The sequence below is a fragment of the Siphateles boraxobius genome, unplaced genomic scaffold, assembly GCF_051911475.1.
Source record: "Siphateles boraxobius isolate OS27281-9 unplaced genomic scaffold, OSU_SipBor_1 6, whole genome shotgun sequence".
Lineage (NCBI taxonomy): Eukaryota > Metazoa > Chordata > Actinopteri > Cypriniformes > Leuciscidae > Siphateles > Siphateles boraxobius.
Window position 1 is genome coordinate 12,093,421 of NW_027509186.1, and position 26,734 is coordinate 12,120,154.

At 37.6% G+C, this 26,734-nt stretch overlaps 2 protein-coding genes across 9 annotated transcripts in view; both read right to left on the reverse strand.

Annotated features, from left to right (window-relative positions):
- Window positions 1-447: 447 nt before the first annotated feature.
- On the reverse strand, window positions 448-3,330 carry mlnr (motilin receptor). The gene is made up of 2 exons (XM_077209046.1): window positions 2,601-3,330; window positions 448-800 (listed from the first exon to the last, which is right to left on the reverse strand). The coding sequence occupies exons 1-2, from the start codon at window positions 3,328-3,330 to the stop codon at window positions 448-450; spliced, it is 1,083 nt and encodes a 360-aa protein (XP_077065161.1).
- A 768-nt stretch (window positions 3,331-4,098) lies between these two features.
- The window catches only part of fndc3a (fibronectin type III domain containing 3A), a 95,419-nt gene continuing 72,783 nt past the window's right edge, over window positions 4,099-26,734 (reverse strand). For all 8 annotated transcript variants that reach the window (XM_077207722.1, XM_077207720.1, XM_077207723.1 and 5 more), the window contains 13 exons: window positions 26,088-26,174; window positions 24,341-24,479; window positions 22,874-22,942; window positions 22,668-22,786; window positions 20,907-21,012; window positions 18,606-18,781; window positions 18,359-18,472; window positions 17,402-17,551; window positions 15,738-16,084; window positions 14,323-14,535; window positions 10,006-10,172; window positions 9,095-9,216; window positions 4,099-6,402 (listed from right to left, as the gene is read on the reverse strand). In XM_077207722.1, the coding sequence (XP_077063837.1) occupies window positions 6,088-6,402; window positions 9,095-9,216; window positions 10,006-10,172; window positions 14,323-14,535; window positions 15,738-16,084; window positions 17,402-17,551; window positions 18,359-18,472; window positions 18,606-18,781; window positions 20,907-21,012; window positions 22,668-22,786; window positions 22,874-22,942; window positions 24,341-24,479; window positions 26,088-26,174 (2,124 nt within the window). In that variant the 3' untranslated portion in view covers window positions 4,099-6,087. The remainder of the gene's footprint in view (window positions 6,403-9,094; window positions 9,217-10,005; window positions 10,173-14,322; window positions 14,536-15,737; window positions 16,085-17,401; window positions 17,552-18,358; window positions 18,473-18,605; window positions 18,782-20,906; window positions 21,013-22,667; window positions 22,787-22,873; window positions 22,943-24,340; window positions 24,480-26,087; window positions 26,175-26,734) is intronic.

Below are 26,734 nucleotides of genomic sequence, written 5' to 3' on the forward strand. Positions count from 1 at the left end.
AGGATTAAATTCACAAAAGTTATTCAGTCAATATCAGTGAGTGATTTTCTTTATCTTTTGTTGTTTGATTAACATTAACACGGCGGCAGGTTTATTAGGCTGCTGTCACTTTAAGAGCTGCACGGATCCAATATACTGTTTCACATGCGTTTTTTTCCCTCAAATGTTTACATTCACTTAAGACAAAATCGACTGTTGACATAATTTTTTCTGTATTTGCCCATTCAAGCGCATGACGACGCGAAGGAGAGCTAAATTCCGTATTCACGCACTACACGAGAGGTGACTTTTTGCGTGCACATACACTCTATGATGTGCGCGCAGCAGAGAAAACAGTTCTCTTTCGCATCGTCTTGCACTTGAATGGTTTAAAATCACATGAAAATGCGCTCGCAGGAATCGGTAAGCAGAATCGAATCCACGGTTCTTGGAGATTTGGAAACGGATTCAAAATGGAGCAGGCACTTGAGACTCATCACTAGTCATCATGGTCTCTTTCATCACATTGAACATCTCTGTGCAGGCGGTGATGTCATCATGCGTCGAGAAATGCCTCCGGTTGGGGCCGTGGTGGCTCCTGCGCGGCAACAGGAAGAGGTGTTTGACGGCAGAGCGGTACTTGTTGGACATGAGGTTGTAGAGGACTGGGTTAATTGAGGCGCTCAGGTAGAAGAGCACCATGGAGGCCACGTTGAAGTTCTGACTGAGGCGGGCCGAGTGGTAGTCATCAACGTGAGTGAAGAGGAACCGACCGATGTGGTAAGGAAGCCAGCAGATTGCAAAGACCAATACAACAACAGCTAAGAGAAGAGGGAGATGGGACATGGGGTTAATAGAAGAATTAGATAAGTCCATGTTATGGGTGGTCGCTTACTGACACTGATTTATTAAGGCTTCTAATAAACATAAAACAGCCACATTCACTAACCCAACATAAAGAGCATGATTAATGAATAGACAAGATGTTACACATTTGCAAGGTCTGTCAGGCTTCATCTCACACAAGTTGACACCATTAATTTACATTGCAAATACGTTTCTAAAAAGTTACTAATGGACCCTTTTTGCAGACACTGATGACATTTCCAGTTATCAACATCGCAAATCTATAATCAAATATATTTTTTTCAATCTCTATATATTTTTTCCCTCTCATCATCCTCCTGAAGTAACAAAAAGAGCTTGGTGTTCGCATATTAAGAAGAAAAAAAATTTGAAGATGGTAAAAATTAACATTTCACCATATATTTATTTATTCAATGGTTTTTCTAGTTAACAGAACTAGAATACGTGTTATTAAACTCACCTTGGTGGTGGGGTAGGTCGCAACAACAACACTTTGTACTTGACATTAATTTGCATTAATAAAGTTATAAGTTATAGATTTCAAAACTTTAATTTGTGGCAAATAGACGGAAAATTCTATCAATTAGATAAATAGCACAGATATCCAGAGAGTTACAAACATTGAAAGCAAAAGTGTTGCAACAATCCTCTTGCTGGTCATCATGGTCCTTGGGTGCAGTGTTGGACTCGGTCTCAAGTCCAAAGACCATATTTTGATGGTTTTGTCTTGGACTCGTCAGCATTTGAACTTGGTCTAGACTCGAAGTTAGAGTCCAGTCTTGAGTGCTACAACACCGACATGGAACCAGGCTTTATTCATACCAAAGGAAAACATATTTACACTTTCTGTATTACTCAGACCCTCATCAGGTCTCGGCCTGGACTCGACTACAACATTGCTAAGGTTTTTATCACATTGCTAGTTGCTACGCAGTTGATAGGGGTGTTGTGAATGGCCACTTACTGACCCAAGTCAAAAGAGCCTACCTCTTTTCTCCATGGCATTCTGATCACTAAATATGACTCCGATCTGTCCTTCAGTGCAAGTCTTATAGAATTTTGTTTACATCAGATCATGCTAATGATTTGTTTGGTAGACCAAAAAACAGGTAATCTCACACCTTACCTCAACAAGCCTCATGATTTGACATGTTCATGTTTACAGCACAAACCTTGTAGGATAATTTACCCAGCAAGGTTTGATACTTAGGGTTAGGGGCTTGTCCAGATCCCTAAACCATAAGAATGAACGTTAACAAGCACAACTATCCATGGCTCATTCCTAAAAGCTGGAATACAGTACACTATTTTGGACTAGATTTTATTGCCCCGATCGTCAGTCTGGACAAGTCGGCGCTAGGTGCCAAGTCAGTGCCAGTTGTCAATTTTGGACAGCCAGAGTTGACAGATTTCTCAGAATATTGTGTAGTGTATAATGAGCACAGACTCAGATTTTTGCTTTAGACTGATTCCATCCAGTCTAAGGATATCAAACATGCTTGATATTTTGAGGCGATCTTAGAACACACATTATTTTCATGTGTCATCCATTTTCCTAGCAACAAGGTGTATCTTTCTGCGTGAGTTAGTTATGTGACCAGACCATAAGGACCAGAAAGTCTGGTAGTGTAACCTTCAGTCATTTAATGTATAATGGCAATTTTTCTCTGTAAACTTTTACAATTTAAAATCTGTTCCAATGTTGAAAGTTGTGTAGTGCATTCCAGCCTTAACACTTCCCAAGACCAACTCACCCAGAATCTTGACAGTCTGCCGATTAACCTTCTGTCTTGCTGCCGTGTTAGGCCCATGAAGCTCATGACGACTCTTCCACAACTTTCGGCCGATGGATCCGTAGAGGAAGAGCAGGCAAAACATGGGGCAGAAGAAGTAGGTGGTGGACACCCAGATGGTGGTGTGCAGCAGCCCCGAGTCAATGGCATAGCGCGTGTGTTTGCACTGCCGGGTGCCTGGGTCAGGTATCGTCTCGTTCTCGTACTCCACGCCCATCAGAAAGAAAATCGGAGCAGCGGATAATAGGGCGAAGCCCCACAAGGCCAAGATGACATACTTGACCCTCCTCTTGGTGATGGCAGCCTTGGCTTTGAAAGGGAAGCAGATGGCCAGGTAACGCTCCATGCTGAGCACTGTGATGTGGAGGATGGTGGCGTTGGTGGACGCTTCATTGATGTAGTGCGATAGACTGCACACCAGCTCCCCGAAGACCCAAGGTACGTACTTCCAGAGGCGGTAGAGGTCGAAGGGGAGGCTGAGGAAGATGACTAGGTCTGAGATGGCCATGCTGGAGAGATACAGGTTGGTGGTGGTCTTCATGTCTTTGAAGCGCTGGATAATGAGAATGGTCATGGTGTTGCCGGTTACGCCAACGATGAAGAGCAGGACGCAAATGGTGGTGACAGGAATGAGGGTGGAGGTTGGGAAGAGAGAGTCTCCGCAAGTGTGGTCCTCCATAAACTCCTCCATATTGAGGCAAGTCTGGAGATGAAACTCAAGACTAGTGGATGTTGTATCTGGTGCTCTGCTGGAGGAGAGAGAGCATCACCTCTTTTCTACGGTGTACGTGCATAACATTACTTAGTCCAGTTCTTAATTCAATATTGAGATCACAGGAGGTGGAGACAATGTAGACGGATAGAGAGGGAAGTGAGAGGCGGGGCTTTGGCTTTCAATGCGTGCATTTAATGTGTAAGTTCATGTGTAAATATAACGTAGTTGTCTACTAATATTTATTATTTGCATATCAGTATAGAAGTAATAATTTGGATAAAACATTGAACTTGCAAATGTGACCCACACGTCGAACCTTTTATAGATATATTTGCTGAAACTTCAACAAGCATATATATTTTATTAAATTAGTTGCTATGGTATATATAACAACAGCATGACCTTAAGTTCTTTTTCTTATGAACAAGTGATTAGTATTAATATTGGCAATGTTAACACAATCTTTATTCATATGTTCACTCAGGATCTTTTTTGAAACATTACAGAGAAATAAATTTAGATCATCTTAATGTCTAATACGCTATAACACTTCATACAAGTGCTGAAGAATAATCTAATTTAATAGACAATCTGTCTGGAACAAGATCTATAACCCAATGACCCTGGAGGCTCTTTCTTTCTTTGTGGATGAAACCATGAGCGAGAGGAATGATTTTCACACAAAACAATATTATTGTGATATGAATCTGCTTACATTTGGCAACATGCAGTAAAAGAAGACGATTAAGAATTATAAATCTTTTATTTGTGCATGGTTCCGTCTGTAGATATCATGACTATACAGACACACTTTAGATACATATATATGATTATACATTTCCTATCTGATAACATTTTAAAGTGATATGTCTGGTAGTATGTATACTTTAACAAATTTTGTTTTGGAATGTACGGTGTATGAGGTAACTGCAAACATTAAAATTACATAAAAATGGTCTCATTTTTTGTGCATATTTTATTGATTTTTTGTCGTTTTTCTTTCTCCCAAGAATCAAACGCCTACCAAGGTGGGGAGATGTTAAAATGGCACACTTTGCAATTACATTGTATCACTATCAAAAATAGGAATTTGAGATTTCTTTTTTTCCTTCAATGACAAACAGAAGACATTTGCAGAATATCTATTAGACCAAATCATGTAATTCATTTTCATTCAAGACTTCTTGCAAGGTACCTGTAGTTGTTAACGGTTGTTGACAGCACTCATATGCCCATAACCAAAGCACAAAACACGAAACCCAACGACCGGACCGTCATGCTGTCGTCACGCAGCGCTGACTATCAGTCACAAGACTTTAACACACAGAGAAAAAGGCAAAAATTTCGATTTCACAGGAAGTACATGTAGGATAAACACAATTCATTACTACGGTTTGCGTTTTGTTTCTTGCGCTTTTCTTAATTTCCTTTGCTGGACAGAATTAACTTAAGGGTTTTATTTTCCATATAAAAAAATTAAGTTCAAATGTGTGTTTTAAACGAGGAGAAAAAAACAACAGACAAATCAAAACATATCTGAAAATATTTAGTCATATATTCAATAATCTTACATCAAAAAAATAATATTGCTAAAAGTAAAAAGTTAATGTGATAATTTGGTTTCTAAAACTAAACAACTCCCTCCCCTCACCCCCGAAAATTACCAATAGAGACATTAAGAAAATACTATATGACTTTTGAAATCATGATTCTTATTTCTTATTTCCAGAATTAACCATTTCAAGAACAAATTTTGTGGTAGTACATTTTTAAAAACAGCCAAAACACATTGAGGGCTCGCACAACAGGAGAACATGTCCCATAAAACGCATCACAAGATCAAGACGCATTCGATAAGTATTTTTTTCTCTTCTCACTAAGGTGCAAAGGTAACGACTGAAGGAAAGGTTTCCGAGAAAGCGTACATTGTTTGTGCTGGACGACAATAGTTTGGAGCAAAGCAGCTGCTTGATTGTAAAACCAAGCTACAGTATACGTACATGATAGTAAAAATAACTATTAAGCTGAGTTAGTTTGGTATTCATAGTCTTACTCCCCGTACTAAGCCAGAATCTCAGGTCCTCGTATCATACTGTACAAAAATATACTAACATTTCTCTAGTTATTTTTGCATCCTTTACACATTCTGAACATCAAAAAAAGTTCTGAGGAAAGTGCTAAATCAATGTTCGCTAATTCGAGCGGTATCGGTCTCGCCTCCCCTTCTTTACGCCGTAGACTTTATTCTCCCCGGGGATCGCTCGGGACCCCCTCGCTGACGGTGTAGTCACTGGCCCTCAAGTCCCAGGCCCAAGATAGCAAACCGGTGAGCGACGCGACCACCGAGCTAGCTTTGGAACACTGAACGAAACTTACACTCGACAGTTTACAACTGAAATTATAATACGTATAAATAACATAAAGACTACAGCTACACAGATAAATGAAGTGGTACGATGATAATGCGATGAGCGCTAAGCTTCGCTGCTGATCCTTCAATAAACCGCCCTCCGAGTCCGTCGGGAAGGGAACGGCGTCCATTTGACAGCATGCGCAGAAGGCGAGCGAGAAAGATAGAAAGATAGATTGGGTGAAGTGATTCTACAACTTCCTTTTCTCAATCCTTCCCTTCAAGCGGCTCCTCGACGCTTGTGCCGGAAACGAAAATAAAGAAACAGAAAACAAACATCAACAAACCAAACTCGCTTTGACGATGCAACGCGGCGCCGAGGCTCATTCGATCACGAAGTACTGGATGGCGACCGCGATGAGGATGGAGGTCACGGCCAAGAGGGCGATGATGAGGAAAGAAAACTGTTCGTCCGTCAGGCTGCGTTTTGGCTTCTGGGCCTCGGCTGCTTTGGACCCCGTGGAGCCGGAGGCCCCGGGGGTGTCGATGCGAGGTGGGAGCAGGATGACGGTGGAGCTGTAGGGCCCGATGATTTCGGGGGCGTCCTGGCACTGCCGAACGGCGCAGACGCGGAATCGGTAGTCCGTGGACGAGCTCAAGTTAGGGAGCTGGAAGGAAGTGGCTGAGCCCCTGTAGATCTGAGAGGATTGGAGACGGGAATTAAAAAAGAAACAAGTATGTTGCAAAAATTCTTACATTTTATAGAGAATATTATATAAACATACACTACTGTTCAAAAGATCGGGGTCAGTAAGAGTTTTTAACGTTTTGAAAAGTCTCTCATTCTTACCAAGGCTGCATTTATTTGATTAAAAAACAGTCATATTGTGAAGTATTATTACAATTTTAAATATGTTTTTAATTTTAATATATTTAATTTTTTTTATTTATTATTCCTGTGATCAAAGCTGAAGACTGGAGTAATGAGGCTGAAAATTCGGTGTCACATAATCCTTCAGAAATCATTATAATATGCTGATTTGATGCTAAAGAAACTTTTCTTATTATTATCAATGTTGAAAACTGTTCATATACTGTATTTGTGCAAACTGAGATACATTTTCAGGATTCTTTCATGAATAGGCTAAAAAGTAAAAAAAAAAAAGCACTTATTTATCTATACTGACCCCAAATTTGTGTAATGTACTGCATATAATAACATAATAACAATATAATTATATTTTCTGTAGTGCATTTAATAGAATTATTTTCACGCATTTAGGTCCAATTCTCAATCAAAAACAATCCAAGATTTGCTTTTTGCATGATTACATTTTTGAATAGATCAGTAATCAGTATATAGAACAATATTCAGCACTGCGTTCATGTCTAAAATAAATTATACTAAGGAGAAAAGAACTGATGAAGTATATTTTAAAGACGCAGATGTGTAGGAAGAGAAATAATACGCCTGAAGAGCATGAATATACGCATATGAAGTCCTGCACGTGTGTGTGGGCTGCATCAACACAAACAGACAAGCCGCCCATCATAGCTGCAGTCTCCCACAGTGTCTCTCAGCAGGAAGTGATGAGTCAGAGCCAGTGAGACTGCTTTACCCTTCCATTACACTCTTTTCTACAGTCACTCACAGGCAGCCAGCGCAGGTGCTCTCGCCAGAGTGGATTCAAGTTAAATCAAACAGATCTGTCGAGTCCCATCTGACACATAGCATTTTCAGAGACAATTAAATTCAATACTGCAAATTCAGACATCTAGGTGATCCTTTTACCCGGCTCTCCGGCAGGCCCCTTAGGACCCACATTTGAAGGGACAGTTTACCCTAAAATTAAATGTCTTTTCAAAACCATATGATTGAGATGGAGAAAAGGAGATATTTTGCAGAATGTTTAAGTAGCTTTTTAAAAAAAATGTATATCATAAAAGTAGGATTATCCGTTTTCTGAAGCAATATGCTTTGTGGAACAGACCAAATTTTAAAGTCGTCAAATCTTATCTGTTTTTGTACATTATGCATCAAAACATGGCACCACTAGATGTTACTGTGCCAAGTTTGACACCAATGTTCTCAAGCTAAAGCTTCTCATGCATTTTGTGATCAATTGTTACGAGTTAAAATGTTTTGAATAAAGCACAAGTGAAATTTCAGTGTTATTTCAGTAAATAACAAAACTTGTGGTCTGTTCCTCACTCAAAGCTATCATATGACAGCTGGGACATTCTTCTTTTGAATGAAATCTGAGAGATTTCCTTCTCTTCATTAACAGCTACACAACTACCACTTAGACGCTTCAAAAAGGTCGTAAAGATGAATCGAGTGGTTTAGTCCAAATTTTCTCAAGAGACACGATCATTTTATATGATGAACAGATTTAATTTAGGTCTTTATTCACATTTAAACATTCATCAGCAAACATAAACAGAAGCTCAACTGAAGAATGAACCTCATGGGTTCATGCAGAAGCTCAAACGTGCTGCGTAACGCACGAAAACGAACCTCATTGGTTCTTGCAGAAGCTCAAACGTGCTGCGTAACACGAAAACGAACTTCATTGGTTCTTGCAGAAGCTCAAACGTGCTGCGTAACACGAAAACGAACCTCATTGGTTCTCGCACGTTAAGCGAACATGCTTGAGCTTCCATTTACCATATCTGATGTGTGCATTGATGAATATTTGCATGTGAATAAAAGCCTAAATTAAATCTGTTCATCAAAGTGATCGAGTCTCTTGAGAAAACTTGGACTAAACCACTCGATTCATTTGGATTAGTTTTACAATCTCTTTATGAACTTTTTTGAAACGTCAAAGTGCGGTCTATGGAGGGACAGAAAGCGCTCAGATTTCATCAAAAATACCTTAATTTGTGTTCTGAAGATGAATGAACATCTTACGGGTTTGGAACGACAAGTAATTAGACAGAATTTTCATTTTTGGGTGAAACAACCCTACTAATTCTATTCTGTACTTTGGTGCTTCTTAACCTCTATGGTGGCTTTGCTAAACAGAGGTTATAAAGGCCATTGTCACAACATGATGTCAGAATATAGATCATGTACAATCAAAGCACACATTTCAGTGGCTAGATTTGATTTGGTGCTAACATTAAGCGTAATAACTGTCACTAAGCCGTTCAGTAATGACCACTTGATCGCCATTATGCTATAATAATATTCCTCCAAACTGCTGGACTCAACACCTGCTATCTGCCGAGTGCCGTGACCTCAGTGTGATGTGCTCACAAAAGGGGACCGACATCTGAGACGCTTTGGCCTCAGTGCAAAGAGATACTAGAATTGTGACGCTGTATTTAGGATGTTTGGTGAGCTACTGAAAATTGTACATGGAGATGATAGTGTGGTGTAGGTACCTGTTTGAACTCAGAATTTCCTTGCATGCTTTGCAAACAGTAAATGACTGGATCTCCCTTCATAGGTGGCAGTGTCTCCCAGCTCACCTCACACGACTCGTCCACACGCTCAACGCGAGGAGCTGAAGGGAGACGCACAGATGATGAGAACAAACCCATGTAGAAAGATTAGAGGTCAAATCATGGAACATTAAATGTGTTTTTTTATATACTTTATTATGTCTTCCCATTCAAATAATTTAACACATTATACAAATAAACAGTTTTGTTTTACAAACACTTTTTTCCCAGTAATTGTTTACTTTTTCTACTTCTACTTTCCTTTAATTTAAATGTTTTATCCTTATATTACACACACACACACACACACACACACACACACACACACACACACACACACACACACACACACACACACACACACACACACACACACACACACACACACACACACACACACACACACACGCACACACACACACACACACTTAAATGGGCAAAGGCTTAAGAGTCTATGATTGGATCATTATTGCAGTGATTCATGATGTGGTTATTTAAGAAATGAAAAGCTACACACTCCATCAATTAGAGTTAGAAGAACTGTTGCCAAACATATAACTTTTTAGAAACATCATCATCACTTACAATAATGATCCAATCATAGACACTTAAGCATTTGCCCATTTAAATCCAATCAGCGACATTTTCTTTTTTGGCCAGGCAGTGTATTATACATAAAAATTCTGATCTTTTTCTTTTGATATTAAGGTAAAACATGACCTGATCATGTCCATGACAGGTTTGGTGGGATACATGAGGTACCCCAAGCTTGAGTGTTTAAAAACAAGCAAAAACCCGTCTACAGAAATGCAATTAGAATGGAAGTCTATGGGGCAGGTGTGTGGCGGTACCTTTCAGGGGTGCGGGTGGGGAGAGGGGGGTGGTGAAGGTGTAAACAGTGGAGAAGGGCCCCTCGCCCGCCTCGTTAAAGGCCTGGATGCGGAACGCGTACGAGGTAGACTCATTTAGCCTCTGCACTTTGTGAGTGTGACAGGGTCCTTTATACAAGGATATAAACCTTCAGGAAGAGACGACAACAGAGAGAACGAGAGAAAATGTTATAGAGCTGAACTCTATAAAGCCGCGAAACACACAATGTTACAAACCTATAATAAATGAGGGATTTTCAAACACCTACACAAATCTGAGTGAGTCTCAAATATATAAATAAATGTGTTAATCTGTACGATTTAAAAAAGTTCGTTCAAAAATACAGAAAAAACAGTAATACTGTAAAATAGGATTACAATTTACAGTAACTATTTTCTTGAATAGGTTCTGCGTTTTAAGAGTTTTAGTTGCATTTTAATGTGTTTGTTAGCCTTTCCAGTTGAAACATTGCAGAAATAGAGAGGATTAATGCGTCAAAGCCGTAACCCAGCTGTACACACACAACGCATTTTCTGTGCAAACAAGCGTCAGACGGACATCTTTAACCGTTTCACTTGCGTCTCGCAACAGAGCTGCATGTTTAGAAAGCCATGTAAAGTTAAAAGTAGTTAATCTTTTTAAAAACATGTCTTCAGACGTCATGGGGATTTTTCCTTTCCATTCCATTGAATCTCATGTTTTTAACGCAAAAATAACTCTGCGATCACCACTTCAGCTCTTTTTATTAAACTAGGCATAAATGCATGATGGGTCATTCCGTGTCAACTCAACCAGAGGTTTTGATTTTGTAAATATTTGTTCTGTAGAAAGACAAACATAAATAGTGATGAAAGCCAAAATATTAAATGTCACAGATGTATATTTACTTAGTAATCCACTATTTTGTAGAGGGGGGTCAAAATGTCAATTTTCACCTGAGATTTGGTAGTTAAATCTGTTGACTTTAGCAATCTCAGTTGCATTATATGCCAACGGTGACTGTTCAAATATGTCAAAAAGGACTTCTTGTGTTTTTTTTGCCCTAGGTTTGCATGCCTGTAACTCAAAGTATTAAATATATCTTAAAATCCTTTTATATTCTGGTTCTTAAACTTTCCTTTTGGTGTCTTTATTTTAAAGGCCCTCAATGGCTCAATCCCGGCTCCATGATTAAATTGTACACATTTTCATCGGTCGAAAAACAAATGTGGGTCACTTTGCATACAGCTGATACTTTTTTCTGTTAAAGAGGAATATCTAAAGAACAAATAATGTTGAAACTAGAAATATATATATATATATATATATATATACACACATTTTTGTCTATCAACACGATTGCGTAGAATATACCTGTCTGATTGCCATAAATATTATTTTTGTAAAGTTGTCATGCCTGTAACTCTGAAAGTATTCAAGATATTTGATATTTACCCATTTTCAATGATCAAGAACCAAATGTAGGTACAATTTTGTCCGAAGAACAAACAACACAGAAACTAGAGATGTATCTTGTTTTGTGCCATCAAAAGAATAGAACCCAACACACCTTTCTCAGTTCCAGAAACGAATAAAAAAATCTGAAGTTGAACTCAAGAAGTGTTAAAGATATCTAAATATCCTTTTAGATTCTCATTCTCATGAAACTTTTCTTTTGGAATCTTCATTTTTAAGACCCTATATGGTTCAATCTAAGAGATATTGGGATGTCAATGCGGTAACGTGTCGTTACGATACAGCGTATTTCTTGGTAGCTTCAGAAGCTGTTAAATTAACAAAATGCCATCTTTTAAATATCCCTAAAACTGAATCAAATATAGATTCTTATACACGTTTGAGAGCAAGTTAATGTGCCTCAACCATTTTCAGTGGATTTTTGGTACTCAGAGAGTTATGTTTCTTCAATTCTTTTAATTAAGGGAAACAAGATACATTTCTAGATAAAACATTATTTATTCTTCAGACACTCCTCTTCAAATGCAATTAGTTGTGCGCAAAGTGAATCATATTTGGTGTTCAATCATTGAAAATGGGTAAAATTTGCTTTGAGCTCCCCATATCTATGGGACTGAACTTTATAGGACCTTGAAAATAAAGATTCCCAAAGAAACGTTTATTAAGACTGAGAATCTAGAACAATATTAATATATCTTTAATACTTTTAGAGTTACAGGCATGCAAACTTTGGAAAAGGAATATTTATGGCACTCAGACAGGGATGTTCTACGCAATTGAGTTGATAAAAAAGAAATACGAGATACATTTCTAGTTTCAACATTATTTGTTCTTCAGATATTCCTATTTAAATGAAAAAAGTATCAGCTGCATGCAAAGTGACCCACATTTGCTTTTTGACCACTGAAAATATGTACCATTGACCAATTTACTGATGGAGCCACATTGATATGTCCATATCTCTGGCATTGAACCATATTGGGCCTTTAAAATGAAGATTCCAAAAGAAATGTTTGTTAAGAATCAGAATCTAAGAGGATAGTGGTGGAAACTTTTCCTTCAGAGACCAGGAGATGTTGGGATATCTTTCAAGCAGAAGTTACTCTTTATTGAGGACTTTGCTGTTGCAATGCTGTAGTCGTCCAAGTCTAAACTCAATAACTCTCAAGCACAGTCTTTTTACCTTTCAAGGGGGAGGGATTTACATAGAGGTGGAGACAATCTTGAACAAAGCATGTAAATGAATACAGGGATCAGCACGTTACCGGAAATTCCACAGCCCTGATCTCTTCAGCATACAAAGGGTGAGAGTCTCAGTAATCTGACTTATTTAACTTACAATAGAGAGAACAGGACTGGCAAGGAATCTCTAGCTGATAACTCTGATATCACCATTTTTACCTCAAATGCTAAATTCAGTCTACTAAACTTTCTCAGTTGATATACTATTGTATTGGAACCTAAATTAAACATTTAATACATTTGTAATACAACAATAGTTTAAGGCATGCAATCTTGAGGCAAAAAACACAAGTGCCTTTTGCCATACTTGAAGAGTCACCGTTGGCATATAATCCAACAAAGATTGCTAAAGTGAACAGATTTAAGTAATAGACTCTGTGTAAAAATAAAAAAATGATGCTGCCATCTTTCTAAAGTCCTTTTTACACACCTGTAATTTTACTCCAAATCTCAGGTTTTTTGACCCTCATCTAAAAAACCGTGGATTACTCTGTAAATATACATCTGTGACATGTAATACTTTGGCTTTCATCGCTATTTATGATTGTCTTTCTACAGAAAAAATATTAACAAAATCTAAAATTTATTTTGAGCCGGAGAAGTTCCGAAATTTAGTTGATTTGACACGGAATGAACCCGATGCTGTTTTGCTCATAACTGTTAATGCAATTTACTGATCGAGGGTGTTCACACTTTTAGTTCAGTTCTCTTGGTTCTTTTGGTCGTGATGGGCAACATCGCAAATGATAATTTTTTTTTTTTATTATTATTGAGCATTCTGTCCTTTTTAGAGTTGCATCTTGTGACATCATGTCCTGTTTTTGGTCAATGTTGTGTTCATATTTAAATATTCATATTTATACATCTTTCGCTTGTTCAAGAGCAATCACATCATAGTTTGTTTTAATCGAAACAAACATGCCATGCGTGAACACACCCATATAAACATTTAGTTTATACTCGTATAAACTCAAATAACTCGTGTTATTTCATTGCTTTGAGTAAACAATTTATTGCGGTGCATTATTATTTTGCTCATTGCACCCTCTTGTGGCCTCAGAAGACAAGCCAAAAGCTGTTCTCCCTAAATAAAATTATGCGATTAAATTTGAATATTAGTAATATTTAAGTATACTTTTTTTGACCACCCTAATCAGTTTCTTTGGTAAATAATTTTTTTAGATAAGACTGCCTTCGATTTTTCTACACCCACATATCCAGAAAATGTACTCGTGGAGAATCTACTTTCAAAGTTCTAAATTGTCCACAAAATTGTTTGAAATCGACAATTTCCTGAGCATCAAGATCCTCCATAAAGATACGCATGTCATCAATATATCTATACGTGGAAGAAAAGGACTTACAAATCTATAAAATGCATGATGCAAAAAAATAAATAATAATAATAATAATTTCCCAAAAAATCGCTCCCATTGCAAAACGCTAACTTGGGGATAAAACTCTGTCAAAATTAAAATAGATATATTTTAAAACATAAGAACTGACATCGCCTCAACCCCAATCTCACTGACTCCAGACGTATGAATGGTAATGTATAATTGGTTGATTTTAACAAAGGCACAGATAACGTAGCAACTTACCTCCCATTTCTATCTTCCATTTGGAGATGGTACTGTAGGGAATCGGTGGGTTGGGCCTTGCCCGGGCCGTCGCCCCACTTGAGCCTGAGGGTCTGGTGGCTGGAGGCGGTGCACTCCAGACGGGGAGGGAGGGGGGGCAGTGGCTTGGTCTTCAGTTTAAAGGTGTGACTAAAGGGTCCTGCACCCAGACTATTCAGAGCCTGGATCCTTATCCTTCAAACACAAGATTCAATCCGTCACAGCTGGGCTTATTATAGCTTGGAATAATTCAGATTTATTTATTTCTTTTTTAAAGAAAATATGCCCACCAAGGCTGCATTTATTTGATTAAAAAAATATATCAAACAGCAATACTGTGAAATATTACCACAATTTAAAATAACTGTTTTCGATGTGATTACATTTTAAAATATAATTTATTCCTTTGATCAAAGGTGAATTTTCAGCATCATTACTCCAGTCTTGTGTCACATGATCCTTCAGAAATCATTCTGATATGATGATTTGCTGCTCAAGAAACATTTGTTATTATTATCAATGTGAAAAAGAGTTTTTGCTGCTTAATATTTTTGTAAAAACCATGATACATTAATTGATGAATAGAAAGTTCAAAACTTTCAAAAGTTCCAATATTTATTTAAAAGAGATATCTTTTGAACATTATAAATGTCTTTGTCACTTTTGATCGATTTAATGCATTCTTGGTGAATGAAAATATTAAGTCGTAACCCAAACTTTTGAATGAATAGTACATCTCGATTTTCACAAAAATATTAAGCAGCATAACAGTTTTCAACATTGATAATAATAATAAATGTTTCTTGAGCATCAAATCATCATCATAGAATGATTTCTGAAGGATCATGTGACACTGAAGACTAAAGTAATGATGCTGAAAATTCAGCTTTAATCACAGGAATAAATTACATTTTAAAATTAGAGCTGTTGGTTTAAAAAAGTTTATTTGGTGTGATTAATTATTTAAAAAAAACATGTTCAACTTAAAATGATTAACGCTTTTAACGCACCCCGCCCTGGGCCCAGACCTGTACGTCATCTTACATTGCATGAAGTTTAGTGACGTAAATAATGTATAAGCCTATAGGCTATATGCAGTAAAAATGGCACTAGAATTCAAGATATGAGGGCATAATATGCCCCTCTATGGGTTTTTGTCTTATATTTGTATCCTATGACATAGTTTACCAATATCACACTAGCAAGAGTGCTGTTTTTTTTAACCAATAGTATATATAGGGGGTGCGCGATATGACCAAAATCTTTTAAAATCTTTCACAATAACAATATATATCAAGATATATACAGAACCGTTCATACATTCGCAAAAACAGACTATACCGGTCTCACTGCACGTTTGCTGTTGCCAGTGTTATGTATCACTGATTTGCTTGTACCTGTAGGTGGTGTCGGGCTGCAGATTCTGGATGATGTATTTGGTTACGGGCCCTGTAAGGATGGGTTGTTTCTCTCCCAGGTCGATCAGGTAAGACGTGATCTCTGATCCGTGATCACACGGCGCCTCCCAGCGCAGCCCGAGGCATGTGGACGGAGAGTAGAGGAGAGGAGTGGCGTCTTCATCCTCCTCTTCATCCTCCTCCTCCTCATCCTCCGTAGTCCTGCACTCCACTCTCATCTCGGACTCGCGGAGAGCGTGGACGCTGCTGACCGTCGCTGGCACAGAGCAGGGCGTCTGGCAGAGCACAGCGTCGCTGAAGAGCCCCACACCGGCTACATTCACCGCCTGAGGCACAGATCACACAGTCAGGGACGAGAGCTTCAACTGGCCTGACAAGAACGTCAAAGAAACCTTTCATCTTTAACCTTCAGTTAATGCAGACACAGCAAAAGTGTTGGAAAACTAAACAAAATCAAATACAAGAAAACTAAATAAAAAGCAAAAACAAAAAAACCTATTCATAAAGCAAAAACAAAAAACAAAAAGCATATGCCATAAATTAATGAACAAAGCAAAACAAAAAGCAAATACAAGAAAACAAAACAAAAATAAAAAAACCTATACAAAAAGCAAAAACTAAAAAACAAAAAGCATATGCAAAAAGTGAACGAACAAAGCTAAACAAAATCAAACATTAGAAAACAAAACAAAAAGCAAAAACAAAAGACATACAAAAAATGAATGAGCAAAGCAAAACAAAATCAAATACAAGAAAACAAAAAGCAAATACAAAAAAATAAATAATAGGCATAAATCACACTTAGTGAGTGACTAGAGTTTGAAAAGGCCTGACAAGAACATCAAATAAACCCTTTTATCTTTAACCTTCAGTTAATGCAAAGACACACCAAAAGTGTTAGAAAACTAAAAAAAAGCAAATACAAGAAAACAAAAGTAAAAGCTAAATAAAACCAAAACAAAACAAAAAGCAATTGCATAAAACAAAATAATAGGCATCAATCACACAGTCAGTGAGTGACTAGAGTTTGAACAGGCCTGACAAGAACATCAAGTACAACTTTAATCTTCAACCTTCATTAGTGCATTCTAGTAGAGCCAGCAGAAAACTCGTCAAGACTAATTCCACTAAACTAACATGCAACAGTCAATGCACTGAAAAAGAATTGATTAACTACTGATTCTAATTATTGAAACAACTCTATTTTAAACTCAGTTCCTAAGACTGAATTAGAAATGTATCGCTCTTGTGAATCTGAAGTAACAGTAAGGGATTGAGCAATTTTTTAATATAATTACAAACTGTACCAAGGGACAAAATTTCAGCCAAGTATTATTAGACAACAGCCCTCCATACAGTAATAAAGAGCGACTTTTTAAAGCTCACAGAAAAAAAAAAAATTCTATATTTGTCTCTGTCAACCACTGGGTGGCGCTGACAATATAAAGTTGGCACTTGCCAAGTCATCTAATGTTTATGAATAATCAAGCTGATTGTTTTGCACTTACAGGAAGTAAAAGCATAATCAGCCACCAGACTGCTATTTCCTGGTTTGTTACATCATATCTTCCCATCAACAGCTCAAATACTTGAACACTATTTTGGCAGAAATAAGCATTAGCATGATAGCATTGGTTCCTCACCTGGACTCTGCAGAAGTAGTTGGTGGCAGGCAGCAGCCCCCTCATCTCATGGGACAGAGCAGCACCAGTGTAACACAGCTGCATACTGCCCTCTGCCGCCCCCCACTCCACACGATACTCGCAGACCGCCGCTCCGTTACAGGCAGGGGCCTGCGGGGGGACAAACACGTGTGAGAAAACAAACACCACACAAAAAGCAATAAAAAAAACAAAAAACAGAACAAACTAAAAAAAAAAAATGTAAACAAATGAAAAGCAAAAACACCAAACAAAAACGATTAAAAAGAACCAAAAAGCAAAAAAGCTCTACAAAACTATTTAAGGGGGGAATAGTTATTTCCAAATATGATATTATTTAAATAAAAGCTCATAGCTAAAAACAAACTGAATAAAAAATATTGCAGAAAAAATATGCTACAAATTAAATTAAACATTCAAATCACTCAAATTAGATTCTGATGTAGTCGTGTTGTTTTAATATCATTACATTTTTATTCATATTTTAATGTAATTTAATGTAATAAGTTAATGTAATAGTTTTAGTAATTTTGTTACATGTTTATGACTTTTTTTTTGCCATTTAAAGTTTTGTTCAAATTAAGTTTTTGTGCGTTTAGTTTTAATTATATTAGTACTTCAACTAAATGAAAATTGAGAAATGTTCGTTTGGCAACTAGCTGAAATCAAATAAGTTAGTTTCAAAGTGTATAAAAAAATAAATAATAATAATAATATATATATATTTATATATATATATATATATATAGCACATACATACATTTATTTCAGTTAATGTTTTATCATCAAGTAATCTTTTCTTTTTAATGGTTTTAGTTAACGGTAATAATTGTTATTCACTCACAGCTAAATAATTTGCTAAAATGAACCTGAACTCTCAAAGCTACTAAAGAGTTGCTTGATAAAGAAAGAACACTTTGCATCATGGGATATTCTCACCTCCCAGCTGACCACAGCACACGTGGGTGATTTACAGGTGACATGAGGGGCCCGACACATCTCAGGGGCCCCCGGACCTGTCGTGACCTCAGAGCGCTCCGAGAAAGGGCCGTACTGTTGAACACAAACAAGATATGAAACCACTTGCTAGCTGACGTAAAACTATATGTGGCGCATTTAATGAAAATAGCAGATTATTAGCATCTACGAAACTTAAGTCTGTGACGTTTGTAAGGCTTGCGCTCACCCCAGCTTTGTTGGCAGCTCTGATCCGGAAAGCGTAGGTTCTCCCGGGCAGTAAACTGCCCACTGTGCAGTCCAGTTCACAGCCCTGGTACACTTCCCTGCTCTCCTCCACCTGTGGAGCGAACATTTCCACGCTGTACGAAGACACTGCACTTCCTCCATCCACCAGAGGGGGCGCTAACAGATGTAACGAGAGAAAGCGTTTAGATGCATCAATTATGCTCCCTCTAAAAGCACACATGTATCTGAAATACCACGTATTCAGCAAGGGCACATTACATCGGTCAAAAGTGACAGAGAATACTTTTACATTTTTACAAGACAAATTAAATTAATTTTAATAATTTAAAATGATTATAACAATTTACCAATGCAGCACAACATTGGTAATAAAAAAAAATGCTTGATTTCTCAAAGATCATGTGACACTGAAGACCTGAGTCTTTTTTTTAATGGATGCTTGTTTCTGCCACCAAATAAACATTACAAAAGGTAATTGCAACTTCTCAAAAGTCAGATTTTTTCCCCTCACAATTGCGAGTTTATTTCCTGCAATTCTGACACCACCCACGCACTCACACTCACTTGTGAGATAGAAAGTCGCAATTACAAAAACAAGTTTGCATATTCTTTACTATGTTTTTGATCAAATAAATGCAGCATTGATGAGCATAAGAGTCTTATTATAAAAACATTAAAAAATGATTATAAACTTTTAAACAGCAGTGTACAGTGTTGGGGTAATGCATTACAAGAGAAAAGTAATCTGATTACATAACTTGCGTTACAAGTAACTAATAAAGTAGCATTAATTTTATATTAATATTTTATATTTAACAAAATGAGTAAATTATTCAATTGCTTGTTTAAAAAACAAACAAACAAGCCCCGCCCATGTGAGAAAAAGTAAAGCAAAGTAACATAACACATTATTTTCCATAAAAAATAACTAATTAATGCAATTAGTTACTTTTTTAGGTAACATTTAAAACCTACATTTAAAAGTAACTTTCCCCAAACACTTGTAGTGTGAAATACACCACTCAAGCCCCCTCCCCCCGATTAGCCCCAAATACACACTTAAAGGGTTAGTTCACCCAAAAATGAAAATTTTGTCAGTATTTACTCTCCCTCATGTTGTTCCAACCCCGTAAGACCTTCGTTCATCTTCGGAACATGAATTATGATATTTTTGATGAAATCTGAGAGCTGGATCACTCCTCCATAGGCTTCTTCAGGGATTTAAACTTGCAATACAAAAAGTATTCTCATCGTTTGATAAACTTAAGATTGAGCCACTGTAGTCACTTGGACTATTTTAACGATGTCTTTAATAACTTTTCGGGGCTGGCAAGTTTCAATCCCTGAAGAAGCCTATGAAGGAGTGATCCAGCTCTCAGATTAATCAAAAATATCTTAATTCGTGTTGTGAAGATGAACGAAGGTCTTACGGGGTTGGAACAACATGAGGGTGAGTAAATACTGACAGAATTTTCATTTTTGGGTGAACTAACCTTTTAATTGTTTATACACAATTAATAAGCACACACACACATACCCCTTTTCCACCAACAAGAACCAGGTGCTGGTTCAGAGCTAGAGCTAGTGCCGGTTCGGAGTTGGTTCTACTGACGAGCTTTCAAAGAACCGGTTTGCCTTTCCACAGGCTAGAGAGCCATCACAGAGCCAGATCTTACGTCACTGTATACATCTCATGTTGCCCAGCAACGCTAGCGCGGCACACACAAACACACCAGGCTTCATCGAGATGGTTCTGCACTGTGAATCTCGAACTGCGAGAGCGATCCAAAAGCAGAAGGAGTCGTGTGCTCTCCAAACACTCCCGCAGCTCCGATCAGTCCATGCCGCTCCGATGCATCTCGAACAAGCCTTCCATCAACAATGGCGGTCGTTGCGTTACTATTTATGCTTATGGCTTTGCAAACCTACATCGGTATACAAACATGGCGAATTCAGCACGTTCGTGCAGCTCGCCGTAACTTGCATTAACAGAGATTACAATCGAGCTGCTATTAGCACAATTAGCTGCTATTTAAAAAATGGCGGTCACAAGTTTCTGTTTGTCTTGTTGGTCACGGTAACCCCGCCCCCAGCCACTGACGTAAGCGGTTCTTACTTCTAGACCAGCAATGATTTGGTGCTACTTAAGAACCACTTTTACTGGTTCGGAGCTGGTGATTTTGGTGGTCGAAAACAAAGAACCGATTTGAAACTAGGCTCTGGCTCCGAAACAGCACCAGCTCTGCCTTGGTGGAAAAGGGGTAACAAAGGCCCAGCTTACCCCAGCGTATCTGCACCTCTCTCGCTTTGGGTTTGCCCACGACCCTGGGCGGCTGACATGGACCAGGAGGAACGGCTGGCGTTTGGACCTGCAAGGCCTCCGTCAACTGAAAACAACAAGCATGAGAAATCAGAAAGACATGAGAATCTTGATCCCCTTTAATGGTGTTCCCCCTCCTGGATGAGAAGAGTGTGTGTGTGTGTGTGTGGGCACGGCAGAAACACAGACAGCAGATCACAGCCATGTGAGCATCCTCTCGCATTCACATGTGAAACCCAGCGGCTGCCAACGTGAGTCATAGCTGTGCGCATGCAGATATACATCTGTAAACCGCCAGCAATGCCATTACAGCTGGGATCAGGAGACGGAAGAGAGGAATCACTGCCAGACGCTTGCCAGAAGCACTCTGTGTGATGAACCGGGACGATGACGTCAGCCCCGCACTCTTCTGTGTTTTCAATATGTCTGTACTTGCGCTCAACTCGTCAGCATTTATTTAAGTGTTGTCTGTGTTTTCAGATGAATCGGTAAAAAGTTGTGTGACAGGGTGACAGTTCAACAGAGATGGACGATGTTTTCACCACGTGTGCTAACATTTGAATTGTGCACATTTTTTAGAATACATTAAATGTTAGCAATAAAATTAGCCTCGACAAGACAAAGGAGTTGGACATTTTTGCTACAAAATAATTTGTGACAAAAGCAAGACAGTTAACATCGTTAGTTTCAACACATCCCGGAACTCTTTTCAAACATGAATTCTTAATGCTTGGTTATCTGGTTATGATCGAGACTACTTCAAATATTAAAAGCATGTAATTTTTTTTAAAAAAACAACTGTATTTACAGATAAAATATTAATAAAATAAAGGCGTATTTTTCTTAACACACTTAAGTCAACTTTTAAAAAGTGCACTCTGTAATGAAGTTTTACTTTAAATAATTCTGTTTTAATATCGAAATTTTGTAATGTGTTGACAGTACTTGATTATAATTTTACAATTATAAAACTGTAGTGTTATTTGATATTACATTGAAAGTTATGTACTAAACTGCAACTTCAATACAAATGTGTAACTAAAAATATATTTAAATACTTCATATACATATTTAAGTTTGAATACAAATGACATTTGATTCAAGTACATTTTAGTTTACCAAAAATGCAGCACACATTGTGTAATACACTTCAACCATGTCAAAGACAATAGAATTGTGAAATTATATATATAAAGATACTTAAATCCTATCAGATAGTTGCATTTAAAATAAATGTAAACTTTAATAGTTTAAACAATAAGTGCTTTATTAAAATTATACGAAAGAAAACACAAGGGACACACAGACATGAAGACACCCCAAAATATAAGTTTATGTTTACATAATATACGTGTGTGTACTGTGTATAATTTTGCATATAAAAATACACACACATGCATGTATATATTTGATATATAACACATTTTTCTCAAATATATACATGCATGTATGTGTATGTATACAGTATATACAAAATAATTATACACAGTACACATATTATGTAAACACAAACTTTTATTTTGGATGCGAATAATCGTTGCACAGCCCTATAACATTGCTAGCACTATAAAGAGTTAAGAGTGGTGGGACATTCTCATTCTAGAGAGCATTTCATTAGCCAATATTTTGTATAGGCGATATGAGCGATGAGTCATCACTATTTAAAATGAAGGTTTAACATGGCACCAGGGGACTAAGGAAGGCATGATCTGTGTGACATACCGGGCTCTCGCCTCCCGCACTGATGCAGTGGACTCTAGCCTGGTATGAACATCCCGGGCTAAGACCGTCACAAACACACTCCATAGCCGAACCGCTGTACACCTGATTCCAAGAAGACCCTGTAAACACACACACACACACACAAAATCAATGAAATAACCATAATAACGCCAGGAAGCACACCAGAAAAGCTCAGTGGAACGTACCACATAACCCTTCAGACAGCTCCACCACATACTTCGTCACATCTGAGCCGCCACTGTCTTTGGGAGGCTCTGAGGGGAAACCATAAAAAACATCCTTAGTATCAGCTAAGTCCCTTTAAAACAAGTCATTTCACTTGGCGGCCATCTTTGAAACGCCTCTCGGGAATGCAAGTGTAGCACCTATCTTTTTCAATGGGGAAACATAAATTTCTCCAAAACTGTTCGCCAAGCTTACGATTAAATTTCATATTTCAAATCACCAATGAAATCTGACAACAACTGTCTAATACATTTTGTTTCTAAAAGCTTGAATCATGACAGAAAACGACCTTTTTCAGGCTGGATCAAGCTAATGCGCAGTGCGTCTGACTGTTTCCATGGAAACCGGAGCTTCTAACGGCTGCAGTGACGCAATGACTTTACCGATCGGCGATTGTCTCTTATTTAGAAGGCGGGACTTAAGGCCAAATTTTAGTATTCGTTTTTTCGTGTTCGTCAGCCTTAAAATTCGTCACGCACAGAAACCTTGCACACTGAGTCTGATGCGTATTAATTAAACCTTTGCGGAAAAACCCCCCAAAAAATACAAAATGGATTCGTCAAGCAGTGAGGATGATTTTGTTCCGCTATCTCTTCTTAAAAAGAGAAAAAGATACATGAAATATTGTGTCCATCCAATCCCGAGACTGCGCCGAGAGGAAGGAGAGTTTCAGCTCCTTATCAAGGAGTTGCGAAATTATCCCGAGCAATTAAAAATTTACCTCAGAATCTCAGTGGAACAGTTTGTTGTTTTGCTAGCGATACTGGAGCCGCATATTAAATAGAAGACCACGACAGTTTATATTCTAGATACTTAGTTCAGATATTTTATATTCAGTGTCTTTGTAATCCGCATTTTGTTTTTCATACAGTACTTTGTGCTGCGAGACGAAGTGTATCAACTTGTCAGACGCCATTCTGGATTTTGTCGTTCGCTTGTACGGTGGCTCTGAATTGTCAAAAAACCTCTCAAAATGCTGGCTGTGGATGCGAAAAACGCAGAAAATCGAACCCGTTCCGAATTTTTTTTATTACGGACGAAAGTTTCGTAGACTGTGTGCAAGCGTGATTGACATAACGTGAGGTTCAATTTGTTCTTTAACGTGCAAAAATTTCGGATGCGAATTTCGGACTCAGTGTGCATTGGCCTTTATTACGCCATATTAAGAGTTGCACTTTTCCCCATTCAAAATAATACGAGTGACGCGTCTTGTTAATCTAGTCTTTGGCATTAGCAACCTCAGCTAGTTCTTGCTACTAAGGATTAGTATTTCTGCATTTCTGTCCGTTTAAAACATTTTAATTTCATCATTTTTTAGTCGCTTAGCACGAAAATTTAGCATTGTAGAGGGTTGATTGAGGACTAAATTAAAGATGATGTTTAGATCAAGGATCAATGTTTGTGTGATCAGAACATGCTGAACTGACCCCAGGTCAGGCGGAAACTGGTCGGGTGAGGTTTGCCCTTCACAGTGAGTCTGCAGGGGCAGCTCGGCCTATCAGGGGCCGTGGTGAACTCAGACACAGCGCTGGGGTTACTCTTCCCTTCCGCGTTATAGGCCACAACCTGCAATGATGAAAAAGAAAAAGAAAAATTAGGCAGAGTGTTTGTGTGGGGGAATCATTAATGATTCAAAATGTCACAATGCCACAAAAAATCTGAATGGTCCTAAAAATAGGCTTCATTATGACGCACACAAACACTGGGTGCAGAGGAAATGCAAATCTCTAGGGCCTTTTAAAAGCCTTTATATTCACCACCCAATTTATCTCGCTCAGAAAGAGCTTTTCCCCTGACAAAAGTGCAGGATGAGGAAGCGCTTCGCAGTTCGGAAATAAACGGTGGTGTTGTGATGTCATCCGTCACTGTAATTGTCAGTAATTGGGGATGTGAGCTCTCGGCAGGTAATCAGCTCCTCTCATCAGGACACACACAGCCGTTCTGAGCGCATTAAAACACTTTTGTTTTTGGAAAGAAGATTATGATCAGCGCATCCCTAACGACACCAGAGAAGAGTGACCGATCGCATCAGTAACACCACCTGCTTCATCTCACGACCACTGGAAACAGGTGAATCGCCACCCGGACGGGGAGATGAAGAGAGAAAACAAAACAAGAACAAACTAACTAATGATGGAATGAACAGATAATGATGGAAAGAAAAACAACAGCAAGATTAAAAGAAGAAAGAACTAGAACAAATAAAATATGAAAAACAAAAAGGAGGATAGAGCAAGCAAGACAACAAAGAATGAGACAAAAGAAACTGATAATGAAATAAAATACTTCATGAACAAAGCTAATCAAAAAGAACTAGAAAGAAAATAAATGAAAGACAGCCAGGAAAGAATGAAGGACAAAGATTGTACAAACAAAAGAAAAAACAAAAGAAAGAAAGAAAGAAAGAAAGAAAGAAAGAAAGAAAGAAAGAAAGAAAGAAAGAAAGAAAGAAAGAAAGAAAGAAAGAAAGAAAGAAAGAAAAGACTTCAGGGGTCAAACAAAAAAAGGTTAAAATAAATCAAGAACAAATAAAAGAAAAAAAAAACAACGATAGGAAAGAAAAGCAAGGAAGACAACAAAAATGAAAGAAAAGAAACTCATAATTGAAGAAAGAAAACAAAGGGCAGAGCAGTATAAGACTGACAAAGAATGAACAAACGGAAAATAAAAAAATCTAATAAAAAAATAAAAGAACAAGAAAAGACAAAGATACAATAAATGAAGGACAGCAAGAAAAGAATGAAGGGAAAAAAAAACTACAAAAAAGAGATTAAAATAACAAACAAAAGAAAAAACAAACAAACGAAGAAACAAACAAATAAGCAAAAAAGAAAGAAAAACAAAAGAAAAAAAAACAAATAAGCAAAAAAGATAGAAAAACTAAAGAAACAAACAAATAAGCAAAAAAGAAAGAAAAAAAAGAAAGGAAAAAGCAAAAAAAAAAAAGACAAACAAAAGAAACAAACAAACAAACGAACAAGCTAACAAAAACAAAATAAGTGGACACTTGAGTCACACATCCAGTATAGTCATGAAGGCCAGCAGCCAGTGAGTGAGTGTGTGTGTGTGTGTGTGTGTGTGTGTGTGTGTGTGTGTGTGTGTGTGTGTGTGTGTGTGTGTGTGTGTGTGTGTGTGTGTGTGTGTGTGTGTGTGTGTGTGTGTGTGTGTTCTCACCCTGAAGCGGTACGTAGTGCTCCTGTGGAGGTTTCTGACGGTGTGTGACAGCTCGTCTCCATCATAACTGGCCTGGAACCCGTAACCCTGTGCAACACATTCGTGAGAACACAATCACACACTGTGACGCATGAAACAAACCCGCATCTTTCGGGACAATCCTCAGACCGTTCACTAGAAGCCAGACGGCACAGATCACCGTTTATTACATGACACGAATATAAGACAATAAAGGCTTTTTATATACATTTACTCTAACTCTCGAGTGCCTTGGCTTGATACGTTTTTATGAACATGAATATACATTTGTTTCCATTTTTCTCTCAAAACAACTTAGTTATTATTGTCATTTTATGACTAAAATAATTATATTTTAATCATATAATTTAAATTTAATAAAATACAATGTTTTTAATTTGTTTTTTAATTAAATTACTAAAAAAAATATGATTATTTTTTGGTAGTCAAAAAGAAATAAAACAATTAAACTTTTATTCTGCTTATCTTTTATCAGACAAATAGACAAAAAGGTAACACTACAATAAGGTTCATTAGTTAACATTAGTTAATGTATTAGTTACAGTATTTGTTAACGTTGGTTAATGAAAATACAGTCATTCATTGTTTGTTCATGCTAGTTTACAATG

Bases quoted from the DNA above. Each gene is read 5' to 3' on its own strand.
- mlnr (XM_077209046.1), bottom strand. From the start codon at position 3,330: ATGGAGGAGTTTATGGAGGACCACACTTGCGGAGACTCTCTCTTCCCA. The intron at 801-2,600 runs GTGAGTTGGTCT...CTCTTCTCTTAG, and splicing joins GCAGACTGTCAAGATTCTGG to CTGTTGTTGTATTGGTCTTT.